Source organism: Pseudophryne corroboree, chromosome 12 (genome assembly GCF_028390025.1).
Source record: "Pseudophryne corroboree isolate aPseCor3 chromosome 12, aPseCor3.hap2, whole genome shotgun sequence".
Lineage (NCBI taxonomy): Eukaryota > Metazoa > Chordata > Amphibia > Anura > Myobatrachidae > Pseudophryne > Pseudophryne corroboree.
The window spans coordinates 171,837,052-171,851,402 of record NC_086455.1 but is presented as its reverse complement, the minus strand read 5'-3'; the positions used below and the strand labels follow the sequence as shown (position 1 = coordinate 171,851,402).

General features: G+C 48.9%; 1 protein-coding gene across 1 annotated transcript in view; it reads right to left on the bottom strand.

The window, feature by feature from the left end:
* WDR20 (WD repeat domain 20) overlaps window positions 1-5,963 on the bottom strand; it is a 64,530-nt gene extending 58,567 nt beyond the window's left edge. Inside the window, exon 1 of the mRNA XM_063948557.1 lies at window positions 5,623-5,963. Within this exon, the coding sequence (XP_063804627.1) occupies window positions 5,623-5,871 (249 nt within the window). The 5' untranslated portion in view covers window positions 5,872-5,963. The remainder of the gene's footprint in view (window positions 1-5,622) is intronic.
* Window positions 5,964-14,351: the final 8,388 nt, after the last annotated feature.

Here is a 14,351-nt window from a genome sequence, read left to right as displayed (position 1 = left end):
TGACTAGCTGCAGTGTTCCTAGCAGCGATAATATTTACCAACGTGCACTAATTGCAGGATCCGCACACCCAGTGACTAGCTGCAGTGTTCCTAGTAGCGATACAGCGATCATATTTACCAACGTGCACTAATTGCAGGATCCGCACACCCAGTGACTAGCTGCAGTGTTCCTAGCAGCGATCATATTTACCAACATGCACTAAGTGCAGGATCCGCACACCCAGTGACTAGCTGCAGTGTTCCTAGCAGCGATACAGCGATCATATTTACCAACGTGCACTAAGTGCGTGATCTGCAGACCCAGTCACTAGCTGCAGTGTTCCTAGCAGCGATATTATTTACCAACGTGCACTAATTGCAGGATCTGCACACCCAGTGACTAGCTGCAGTGTTCCTAGCAGCGATAATATTTACCAACGTGCAATAATTGCAGGATCTGCACACCCAGTGACTAGCTGCAGTGTTCCTAGTAGCGATACAGCGATCATATTTACCAATGTGCACTAATTGCAGGATCCGCACACCCAGTGACTAGCTGCAGTGTTCCTAGTAGCGATACAGCGATCATATTTACCAACGTGCACTAATTGCAGGATCCGCACACCCAGTGACTAGCTGCAGTGTTCCTAGCAGCGATCATATTTACCAACGTGCACTAAGTGCAGGATCCGCACACCCAGTGACTAGCTGCAGTGTTCCTAGCAGCGATACAGCGATCATATTTACCAACGTGCACTAAGTGCGTGATCTGCAGACCCAGTCACTAGCTGCAGTGTTCCTAGCAGCGATATTATTTACCAACGTGCACTAATTGCAGGATCTGCACACCCAGTGACTAGCTGCAGTGTTCCTAGCAGCGATAATATTTACCAACGTGCAATAATTGCAGGATCTGCACACCCAGTGACTAGCTGCAGTGTTCCTAGTAGCGATACAGCGATCATATTTACCAACGTGCACTAATTGCAGGATCCGCACACCCAGTGACTAGCTGCAGTGTTCCTAGTAGCGATACAGCGATCATATTTACCAACGTGCACTAAGTGCAGGATCCGCACACCCAGTGACTAGCTGCAGTGTTCCTAGCAGCGATACAGCGATCATATTTACCAACGTGCACTAAGTGCGTGATCTGCAGACCCAGTGACTAGCTGCAGTGTTCCTAGTAGAGATACAGCGATCATATTTACCAACGTGCACTAATTGCAGGATCTGCACATCCAGTGACTAGCTGCAGTGTTCCTAGCAGTGATATTATTTACCAACGTGCACTAATTGCAGGATCTGCACATCCAGTGACTAGCTGCAGTGTTCCTAGTAGCGATACAGTGATCATATTTACTAATGTGCACTAATTGCAGGATCCGCACACCCAGTGACTAGCTGCAGTGTTCCTAGCAGTGATACAGCGGTCATATTTACCAACGTGCACTAATTGCAGGATCCGCACACCCAGTGACTAGCTGCAGTGTTCCTAGCAGCGATACAGCGATCATATTCACTAATGTGCACTAATTGCAGGATCCGCACACCCAGTGACTAGCTGCAGTGTTCCTAGCAGCGATACAGCGATCATATTTACTAATGTGCACTAATTGCAGGATCCGCATACCCAGTGACTAGCTGCAGTGTTCCTAGCAGCGATACAGCGATCATATTTACCAACGTGCACTAATTGCAGGATCTGCACACCCAGTGACTAGCTGCAGTTTCCCGCTGCACACATAGGGTCGGCTTGGCTATTTTAAGCACATGCTCATCCCAAATGTGAACAGATCGGGGGCACTGCCAAGTTGTGTCCTGTTTTGCCGGCCTGAAATGTTGGGAACTGTGAAGCGGCCACAGTGAGATCTCACAGTAATACTGGAGCAGCTTGAACTATGAAATGTCCCATACGTGACACGGTAAAAAAAAATATCTGTAGCTGTATAAGTCATAGCCCTCTCATAAGCCCTGGTGAAAAAGAAAAAGGGAAAAAAAAAAAAAAAAAGTGCCCAAAAAACTTTAGTATTTCGCAATTTTTCCACAATGTTTGACCAAGTTTTTTTTTCTTTTTACAGGCCACCCTATTAAAAAAAAAAAATCCTTTCTCCCCAAAAACACAGGTTCAGTGAAACCTGTGTTTTCCGTGAGAACCAGCCCCGTTTGTCATTTCCGGGGATCTGGCGAGGCAAAACCCCCAATAATCCACAGCTCCCGCCAGCTTATCGGGGCTAATAGGATAGCCCCGGGCGAGACCTTTAGCAGCGGTAATTTACCGCGACTAATAGGTTACCGCCCAAAAAGAGTTGAGCGGAGTTATCAAGTAGAAGTTTCTTTCCGTCCTGTATGGGACATGGAATGGCCCAAAAACAAAAAACCTAGATGAAACAGGTAGACAAACTATGGGAACTACAAGACCCAGCACGATCAGTGAAACTCCAGCTAGGAAAGCATCCTTGGACTTGTAGTTCTGCAAGAGCTAGCAGGCCAATGACTGCCCAAGAGCATTCATTCTAAAGCTGGGTACACATAAGCGATATCGTCAGTGTTTGCCCTTTAACTCCGGGGCAGAAGAGATAGTGCCTCACAGCACTGAGGTCATGGGTTCCATTCCCACCATGGCTTTGTGTGGAGTTTGTATATTCTCCCCGTACTTGAGTGGGTTTACTCCGGGTGCTCCGGTTTCCTCCCACGATCCAAAAATATACTGGTAGTTTAATTGGCTTCCAACTAAATTAACCCTAGCATGCATGTGTGTGTACATGTGATAGGGAATATAGAGTGTAAGCTCCACTGGGGCAGGGACTGATGTGAATGGCCAAATATTCTCTGTACAGCGCTGCAGAATATGTGTGCGCTATATAAATAACTGATGATGATGATGATGATGATAATAAAATAGTGCATACACACTGAACGATATCATTCAGTGGGGTTGGTATCTGAATACCGGCGGTCAGAATCCCGACCGCGGGATGCCAGGCGCCAGAAAACCGGCAGCAGAGTGAGTGCAGCAGAGACCCTTGCGGGCATGGTGGCGCACGTACGCTATTTATTCTTCCTCCACGGGTGTCGTGGACACCCCAAGAGGGAGAATAGGTGTCGGTATCCAGGCGCCGGGATCATGTCAACCGGGATATTGAATGCATCCCCATTCAGTGACGACATCTAGCACAAACCTCAAGCATGCAGCTTCTGACAATAGCGTCAGACTGACCTGCATGTACAGACAATATCATTAACGACCCGCAGGAGCACGCATCGTTAACAATATTGTGTGGAAACACCGGACAATTATCGTAACGATGGGCCGTTATCGTTCAGAAACAGTCTAGTGTGTGCCCAGCTTTACAGTGCAGCTTGGCAGCTGTAGGAACGGTGACTAGCTGTATATTGATGCATCAAAGTCGCTTCAGCTGGGTGTGGGACAGACTTCCACAAAAAAATGGCTGCATGCAGCAAGCAACTTAGTGCTAGTAAACAGAAAAGTTCTATTGCTCAACTGAATATAACGGCATAACAACTACAACATATTCAATTGTTTCAAGCAAGTTAATGTACAATTATGGTTCACTCTCAAAGAGAAAAGCATACATGGAGCCAGGACGACCAGACAAAAATGATACCGCGTCAGATGCGCACAGCCATCATCTTATCCCAATCCTCAGGGACAGCAGATAGTCCATGATTCCTCCCATCTACGCGCTGTTGTACAAGTATATTCATTACAGACATTCTGAGAGCTAGTAGACCAGATGTGAAACTGAATTATTTCACCAGTTATACTGTGGGAAGACCTGGAAAACATGTCCTGTTAGCAGACCACTTTCATAATTACTACTCTAAGACAAACCAATATGGCTGACTTCAAGTAGGGGAGATTAAACTGAAACTAATCTATCGCTTCAAGGCAACTTGTTTATTCAGGTCAGTGATTTAGTGATGTGAAATGGACTATGACACAGAAGCACCACATACCCGGCCTGCCATTATTACACAGAAGCACCACATACCCGGCCTGCCATTATTACACAGAAGCACCACATACCCGGCCTGCCATTATTACACAGAAGCACCACATACCCGGCCTGCCATTATTACACAGAAGCACCACATACCCGGCCTGCCATTATTACACAGAAGCACCACATACCCGGCCTGCCATTATTACACAGAAGCACCACATACCCAGCCTGCCATTATTACACAGAAGCACCACATACCCAGCCTGCCATTATTACACAGAAGCACCACATACCCGGCCTGCCATTATTACACAGAAGCACCACATACCCGGCCTGCCATTATTACACAGAAGCACCACATACCCGGCCTGCCATTATTACACAGAAGCACCACATACCCGGCCTGCCATTATTACACAGAAGCACCACATACCCTGCCATTATTACACAGAAGCACCACATACCCTGCCATTATTACACAGAAGCACCACATACCCAGCCTGCCATTATTACACAGAAGCACTACATACCCTGCCATTATTACACAGAAGCATTACATACCCTGCCTGCCATTATTACACAGAAGCACCACATACCCGGCCTGCCATTATTACACAGAAGCACCACATACCCGGCCTGCCATTATTACACAGAAGCACTACATACCCAGCCTGCCATTATTACACAGAAGCACCACATACCCAGCCTGCCATTATTACACAGAAGCACTACATACCCAGCCTGCCATTATTACACAGAAGCACTACATACCCTGCCTGCCATTATTACACAAAAGCATTACATACCCTGCCTACTATTATTCTACAGTCACATTTAGTCACTCCTACAGTCCCATGTCCATCCCTCCATGCGCCAGCCCCACTAAGTGCCCCTACCCCACCCCCAGCAACCTCATGACCATCCGCCTCATGCACCAGGCCCAATCCCCAGGACCCATCTCCCCGCACACCAGGCCCAATCTCCCAGTCATTATACCCCCATGCAGCAGGCCCAATCCCCTACCACCCACCAGGCCTAATACCCCTAAACACCCCATGCCCCATTCCCCCGCGTGCAGCACTCCCCAGGTCCAACCCCCCACACCTGTACCAGGCCTAATACCCAGAGACACCTCATGCCCAATCCCCTCTGGGCGCACCAGGCATAATACCCCTAGACACCCCATGCCCAATACCCCATCCGCTACATGCACCAGGCTTCCCAGGCCCAATACCCCAAACCCCCCCTCCCATGCACCAGGCCCAATACCCCTCCCATACCTGGCCTAATAGCCTGGCACCCCATGCCCCGGGCTCCCAAATCCTCTCTGCGCGCACCAGGCTCAATACCCCATGACCCATCCTACTCACACCATGCACCCTAGGCCCAGTCTTTCAAAAACCCAAATCCCCACCCCAGGCCCAATTCCCCCTGACACCCCCCACGCCTAATACCCCACCTACCCCATGACCCATCCCCCACGCACCAAACACCAATCCCCCAGACACCCCAATCCCCCCCGCAACAGGCCCCCCTGTCCCAATCCCCCAGACACCCCATCCTCCGTGTCCGGACACCCCATGCCCAGCCTATGCCTCCTGTGTGCAGGGTGTGGAGAGGGCATCATGTGAGGTCACCCGGCGGCCCGGCCCCGCCCCCTCCCGGGCGCTCTTACCTTCCTGACGCCCTTGTAGATGTAGAAGTAGAGCTCTCGGCCCACATTGAAGCAGATCCTCTCCCCGTTCCCGGACTGGTCGTTGACGTTGACGAAGGAAACCTTGACGGGGTTGGAGCCCTGCGAGTTGAAGGGCACCCGGTTGGGGCGGCTGTACTCGGAGTGAGAGAGGAGCTTGTAGAGGCCTTCCCGGGTGGTGAACTGGGTCTTAATTTCGTTCATTTCCTTCCCTCCTCCCTCCGCCGCCATCTTGGAAAGCAGCTCTCATCCTGACAAGTACCCGGATCCCGCCCAGCGCGCATGCGCCGGCCCAGCCCTCGGGGGATCGCTGGGGAGAGCGGCGGCCTGTGCTCCGTGTTACGTCAGCGGCGCTGCTGAGCATGCGCGCTCCATGCCAGGCGTGTCGCTGGGGACCCCTGCCGGGCGTGTGGGGAACTGCAGTGCCTGCCCAGCCGCTGCAGCAGCCTCAGTACTGCGCTACTGCTGCGGTGTGAGCCCGTGTCTCCCGCTGTCACTCGCAGCCCGCAGGGGATGAATTAATGCCGCAGTGTGGCCTGCTATTAGAGTGAGCCAGCACGTAGGTCAAGGCAGGGGTTCCTAAACAGTCCTGGTTTTAAGGATATCCATGCTTAGCTGCAGGCACAAACAGGTATATTCCTAGTACCTGGAATTTTGGGGTGCCCCGAGAACTGCGTTTGGGAACCACTGGAATAACTGCATGGGGCCTCAATCAGAGATGAACGCAACTGCTGCATTCGCACGTAGCGGCCGCATTCATAAGGTCTGCGCACGTGCCCAGGGGCGGCACACCAGGCTGATGAGGCCAGGCGGCAGACTTTTTTTTTGGTCGCTATTCATTTTTTTTCATATTTTATTCTGCAACTGACCAGCATGGGACAATGGGCAGCAATCTGTGGTGCGGAGGCGGTAGTGGGGGGTGACGTTGGGGCTGCATTGGTGGTTTTGAGGCATCTGAACTGGCCCCGAAATGAAGGGGGTAGTGACGTGAGGGGGGGGGGGGGGGGGGGGCAGCAGCCAATAACGTGCCTAAGGGCGACCTGACCGCTAAATTCACCCATGGATGTTATCCGGGTCTGTATCGCTGCTGTGTACGCGGTCCGCTGGAAGAAAACCCATGCTCCGTGCTCGCGCCCTATACAAATCCCACTGGCTGTTATGTTACAGTAGCTTATCCACATCCTCTGAGTCATACATTGCATCTGCAGCAGCGTTAGTCGCCCTATAAATCGGTAGCACAGCCTATAAATGGAGCCTCCGGCAGAACAACGGGTTTGGGATCTCCCAGCATTGTGTAACGCCAATCCAAGGGTGAGAGCTGCCATGGCGTTAAAACGCAGACACCGGCACTGCAACTCACACAATTTTGTTCGCAGCCCTATGGGTCTGCAAGCAGTTTTGTGCGAGTTCCGGCTGCCGTAAAGTGCGGCTATTGTACACTGGCGAGAACTTTGCACAGAACCACATTGACCCCAGAGTAGGGAATCCAGGACAAAAAGTTAAATCTCGCCTAATTTGCTCAGAGATATCAATGTTAAAGCAGTGGCCAGACTGCGCACAGGCGGCGCCCGATCCCATATGATGTGCGCAGGGCCACGCACTGTCACTTTTACCAGCCCTGCGAGGACTTTTACTTTATATGCAACACAGATCCCCTAAATGCCCCCCCCCCCCATCCTCCCCAAACAAGAATGCCAAGACAAGAGCGTTTTCTGACCAGCGTAGAGACACAGCCATTGGAAGTGCGAGGAATCCTTGTTAGGAGGGTATGGACCTCTCACCAGAGACTGGTAATGCGCGCTCGCTCTCTCATGGTTTGCCCGGGATATGTATGTACAGCGCAATTACAGAATCACGCTGCGGTCCTGGGAGACCGGAACGTGTCACTGCCTTTCTGTTTGGGTATTTAAATATTTTCCAACAGTTGGTCATTCCGAGTTGATCACTCGCTAGCAACTTTTTGCAGCGCTACGATCAGATAGTCGCCCCCCACAGGGGAGTGTATTTTCGCTTTGCAAGTGTGAGAACGCATGTGCAGCCGATGGTACAAAAAAGTTTTAGCAATTTCTGAGTAGCTCTGAACTTACTCAGCCGCTGCGATCACTTCAGTATTTTTGGTCCCGGAATTGACGTCAGACACCCACCCTACAAACGCTTGGACGCGCCTGCGTTTTTCCAAACAGTCCCAGAAAACGGTCAGTTGACACCCACAAACGCCTTCTTTCTATCAATCACCTGGCGATCGGCTGTGCGAATGGATCCTTCGTTAAATCCATCGCCCAGCACCGATCCTTTTTGTACCCGTACGACGCGCCTGCGCATTGTGATGTATACGCATGCACAGTTTTGCAGAGATTTAACCTGATCGCAGCGCTGCAAAAAGTTGCTAGCGAGCAATCAACTTGGAATGACCCCCATTGTTCCCTTTTATTCATATGACACCTATGTCATTATTATACAGTATTTGTTAAACTGTTTTATATATCAGTTTATCTAGAATAATTTTTTTTTCTTTTATTGTTCTCGCCGATAGCGCTGTTTTCTCTCTATTACGAAAGTACCTCTTGGTGCATTTTTAGACGCCACTATTGGTTCCACCATGGAAACTTGCAATCTCTGTCAGAGTATGGCCTCCAATGTGACCTCGCAACCATTTCAGCGGCACAACTGCGGCATTCCCATAAGATGGTGCCCCTCTGTGCGCCTGACTAGCCCCTTTCCTGTCACCAACCAGGAACATCCAATGCGTTCCTGAGACCGCGCCTCTCTATGGCTACCGTGACTCTGTATATGGGCGTTATATCCCTTACCCTTGTGTATCAGACCCCTATAGATTGTACGCTTGTTACGAGCGTCCGTCTACCGTTTTCTCTGTTATTACTCAGCTTTATTGTACCAGGGGAATCTAGAGCGGAGGAGGATGGTGTGCAAGCTCCCCCCGGGACCCTCCTCTCTAGCTGGCAGCAGCGATGTGATTCTGGGCACTAGGGTCCCTGGGGGTGGGGGGTCGGGGGTAATTAATATGTAGGTAGGTTAGGCAATTATGTAGGTTACATGGGTAGTATATAAGTCATAGGGAGGGAGGTAAGGTGGTAGGTATGTAGATCAGGTAGGCTAGTAATAGATTGACAGGTTAGATAGTAGTTAGTTAGTTAGTTAGGTATGTAGGTGGGTTAGGTAGTTCGTAGGCCTGTAAGTAGGTAGGTTAATTAGGTAGTTGATAAATAGTAGGTAAGTTCTGTAGGTTATGTAGTAAATAGGTATGTAGGTGGGTTAGGTAGGCAATTGGTCAGTAGTACGTAGGTAGGTTAGGCAGTTATGTAGGTAGGTTACATAGGTAGTATATAAGCCATAGGCAGGTAGGCTAGGTAGTAGGTATGTATGTATGTATGTATGTATATTAGGTAGGCAGTAGGTAAGCAGGTATGTAGGCAGGATAGGTAGTAGGTAAGTTGTATGTACGTAGGTTAGGCAGTTATGTAAGTAGGTTACATAGGTAGTATATAAGTCTTATGCAGGTAGGTTAGGTAGTAGGTAGGTATGTAGAATAGGTAGGTAGTAGGCAGGGACGTGCAGTGGGGTCATACGAACTGTCAAAACTATGGAGTAAAAAGTCTATGGCAGGTGACACAGAGGAGGAAGCATGATGTGACGTCATGATGTCATCGTCGCACTCCCTGTAGCCCTGACAAAGTGGGAGGCGCCGTCATGCTGCCAAGTAACATAGTCTTGTTGCTTTGTGGCGCATTATAATTGTGGTAATGGCTGTCACGGGTGCAAAGTGTGTGGCGGGTAGTACTGTGTACCTGCTGCCGAATTCTTAAGAGTACTTTGTACCCAAGCGTACCCACATACCTGCACGCCTCATGAGCTATGCCACTAGAAGAGAAAGTGAAGGCAGCCAGAGCTGCACATGTGTATCACGGGCAGCAGGTGGCGCTGTTATACAGGAGGTATAGTGCTCTGGCCCGTTACCTCTCGCACGGTGGGCCTGACTCAGATTCGTACACAATGCTGATATTTACACAGCTGACTGAGCATGCGTCACGGGCGCAATGCATTGCAGCAAGATACGTTGCGATACTGCTTGCATTGACGATTTATTTGCACAGTAACTGACAGGAAGGGATGGTTTGGGGAAGACAAAGGGGAGTGGCGGCAAAAATGCAGGTTTATTGCGACTTTTGTGGTCATGTCTCTGTCTGCATCTGCGATCGTGCACACAGAAACATAGCACCAGCGTCGCAGCTCCCGCGGCCACTCTCCGCGGCCCTAGAGTCACTCAGGGAGTCAGTGTGCCCCAAATCTGCGTTGATGCTGCGAATAGGTACGCAGTTGCTGATATGTTACGATGGGTCTAGAGGGAATCTCTGTAATGTCTGGGCGGCCGCCACCCTTACGTTGTCTTGTCGGCACCGGGCATCACAGCCGTGGGCGTGGGGGGGTCAGCGGCACGGGCAGGTGGTACAAAGACGCAACCACCAGACACGTATAGGTCAAACATGGAACTCCCTCCATTGTTACTGCGTAGGAGATAGCAGACGAAGGCTGTGATACGCCCCGAAACAATTGCAACATGAATGCATTTGAAATAAAGACATATGGGATGGCCGACTAGCGCTGTCTCTAGCAGTCGACAACCGAAACCACCCAAATTTAGTGTTTCCGAACTAAACAAAAACCAGTCCGAGCCTCCTGAGGAGATCCGAACCGAGTCCTAGTTTCAATCTTTCCGCGGTTTGGAATTCGGATTTTTTATTTGAATTTCGGGTTTCGATTACAAAAATGACACAAATTTAGGTGTTTATATCGATTTAATCTATTTTTATCAATGATTGACGTTTTTTTTTTTATCGATTAACAACTGAACTGAAATCTGAATCCAAACCATAACACTTGAGGGTGGTTTTCCCAAAGCCCGTGGTGCTCGGCGGCGTTCCTGCAGCAGCTCCCAGACTCCCCCCCACTTTGTTCAATGCGGTGCTGCTGCTGGGAGGGAGCGTGACCGCGACTACAGCGCACTCTCTCCCTCTCTCTAGGGCATACCACACTATCTCGCCTTCTCTGGGGCTATGCAGCACATCCCTCAGTGTGGCCTCTGCATTCCTCAGCTCGGGCAGGTCTAGCTGCGCTGGCCGAAGCCGACACGGCAGATGAGCCTGGCAATCTTCCTGACCTAAGATTGCCAGTAGTGACGGACACCTGAACTACCCTCCCCTGCCTGAGCCATTAACTTTTATCTGCCTCCCAACCGGCTGCCTGCACTCAGCGGTGCGGCAGTGTGGGGGCCCTTGGACAACCGCCCTGTCCACCCCAGCCTGTGTATAAGCTTGTGCAATCACCATTCTAATCCATCTGGCCAAGGTTTGCTTACTCGCAGGCCTGCCACGTTTGTGGAAACCAAATAGTACAAACAGGGTATTTGACCTCCTGATAGAGGCAGTCCTCTCCACATATATACAGAGAGTCCTTACCACATCCAAAGACTGCCCTTTGGAGGATAAATCAGAAGAGATAAAGGCAGTAACCACAATCTCTTGGTCAAGGTGAAAAGATGACACCACCTTAGGTAAATAACCTGGGCAAGTTCTAAGAACTGCCCGGTCACGGTGAAAAATCAGAAAGAGTGGACGACAGGACAAAGCGCCTAAGTCTGACACCCTTCAGAAGCAATAGCCAGTAAAAACAAGACCTTTGCCGTGAGCCATTTAAGGTCCACCGTCTCAAGAGGGGGATCAGTACTAAATCCCGCTGGACGGGATCCCGGCGGTCGAAATCCCGACGCCGGAATCCCGACCACACAATCCCGACAGGGGTGGCGAGCGGAACACTGACCCTTTACGGGCTCGCTTCGCTCGCCACACTATTATATTCTCCCTCTATGGGTGTCGTGGACACCCACGGAGGGAGAATATGTCGGGATTGTGCTGGTCGGGATTCCGGCGTCGGTATTTCGACCGCCGCGATCCCGTCCAGCGGGATCTTGACCGCCTCCCTCAAGAGGTTCAAATAGAGACTCTTGGAGGGCATTCAGGACAACAGACAGATCCCATGGAGCCACAGGAGGCACATAGGGAGGCTGAATCTGTAGGACACCCTGAGTGAAGGTATGAACGTCAGGTATAGACGCTATTTCTATCTGAAATCATACCTTGATGGAGGCTAGACGAAGGCCTAAGTCCAGGCCTCTTTGCAGAAAAAAAAACAGAAATCTGGAAGTTCTGAATCTGTATGCATCATCATTCTTATCAGCAAACCAGGTGAAGTAAGACCCTGCAATAAATCCAAGCAGATGCTGGCTTTTAACATAGTTTGGATGACCACCTCAGAGAATCCTTTGGCTCTCAGGAGTGATGCCTCAACAGTGGCAAACGCAGGATTTCCAAAACTGGGTGGAGCCAATCACGGGGGTGGGGACTGAGGTAAAACTAGTATGTCTGTGTGTGTGTGTGTGTGTGTGTGTGTGTGTGTGTGTGTGTGTGTGTGTGTGTGTATATATATACCATATATACACCTATATATATATATATATACACATACATAGCATATTAAACATGCATATATATATATATATATATATATATATATACACACACATACAAATGTCAAAGTCGGAAAAATATCATGCTACACGCTGCCATATATTCACCCCATGCGCTTGCCCGCTGCACGTACACATTCTCTCCCGTGCGTGCGCATATTCGCAGTTGCGTGACGGCGCCTCCTCGGCCATGCGCTCGAGCGCATGTTATGTGCATTTACGGTAGAGTTTGTGGGCGTCTAGCGGGTGCCTCAATTGTTACATAATAAATTCAAATAGTATGTTTTATAAGTAATGTTCCCCTTAATAATAACAGTAAGTTTGTTTAATGTAACTGGTCGCTGGACAGAGGAATTCCTCTTTGCATGGTACGAAGGGTCAGACAGGGTTTGAGCAGTTGTGTTTGGTACCTAACTAAAGAACATTTTATTAGAAACAATCCGGTGCTGGTTAGGTAAAGATTAATCGCTCCTGCGTATAGTTATGTCTATTAGTAGTTTCTGGACATTTACTATATTTGCGGTTCATTATCCATGCGGCGGGAATTCTGAGATTCCCTCCCACCTGAGCAGTTTGATATAGTCACAGCCCACCTGTTCAAACAAACCTATGACCTTTTGTTGTAATGTGAAGACAGATTCCTGTGTCCAATGAACAATGAGAGTGTAGGGCCCTTTGTAGTGTACTGTATGCAGAGTATATAGGGAACAGCCAGACTGGACCAGCTCAGTCTACACAACGGTTTTCATCATTGACTAACCAGGAGCTGGTAACCAGGGCTGCGCAGCGAATCATTCCCCAGTGTGTAAGTACTCTCTGTAACCAACTTATTCTCTGTTTGTATTTGCCATACTATCTCCCTCTCTCTGTTATATTGTATATGTGTAGTTATTATGTTTAGATATTGATGTTAGCCTGTAGTGTATGAACTGTTAACTGTTTTCCCTTTTTTACATAGCTAGATATTGTTAGTAAAGGTTTTGGAACCTTAGCAAGGTATTGTGTGTTTATTACATTGCTGAGAGTATTCAGAGCGTCTCAATCGCTCAAGAGGCTTTCATACAATAGAGGTTAATTAGCATTGCATTGTGCTCACATTACAAAACCAAGGTTTACAGTATAGGCTCAGCCTTTCATTGAGTTGCATACAAGGTTTACTGACTGTCATCCCGTGAGCGTCTGCGCCGCTCGTGTTCCCCTCGTGGTCACGAGCGTCCGCTACGCTGGTAGCGTAGCATTACGGTAGTCGGCCGCCTATAGCGTGCTCGACACCAAGCGTTAAGCTGTGAGCGAGCGTGCCGCATGTGCGTCTCGACCACGGCTAAGCGTCTGTTACGCTAAGTGCGTACCCTTACGGTACCCCATACGCCAATTGCGTACTGAGTCTCTTACCCATATATAGTGAATGTTATAAGATAAATATTTAGCTTTATCACAGTACACGTATATATACACATGTATATATATTATATATGTGTGTGTTTATATGTATGTATATACATGTGTATATATGTATGCACATGGATATATATGTACTATAATTAAAATAAAGTAAACTTTTATTAAGCACTTACAAGTGCCACCAGGAAGACAGCAGGCTGCAGAGGACGCTAGACAGCCATTAATAATACTCATGCAGTAAAAAAAAAATTATACATATATATTTTTTAGGTGGAGGGGGGTTTCCGGGTGCTCGGAACCCCCCCCCCCCCCCCCCCCCCTGAGTGCGCCACTGCTCAAGAGCTACGCCGTCAAAGCCAGCCTGGCCGGGATGCGGTCAATTTACTGCATTTTTGTGTGTTAAGTTTATCATATTTTGATAGGTCAGTCTATTTAGCATTAAATATACAACTTTGACCATCACCCAGTCTACTTTATTAGATACCACTTTATTAGACACCAGCTATTACTTCACCTGTACAAGCATTCAGAACTGTAGGGGATGAGCGCAGTTAGGTTACCAACCATTTATCTCAACTGTTAAACTAGAGGGTAAGGACACCCTTTTAACTAGCAGCACATCCCTAACAGTCAGACTACCACAGTGTGCAGATTACCCCTATCTGTAAAAGTTTGCAGTCAATTTACCTCTAATCAAAATCCCGACAGTCGAAATCCCAACAACAATTGACCAACGGTCAAAATCCCGACAAGGTCAAAATCCCGACAT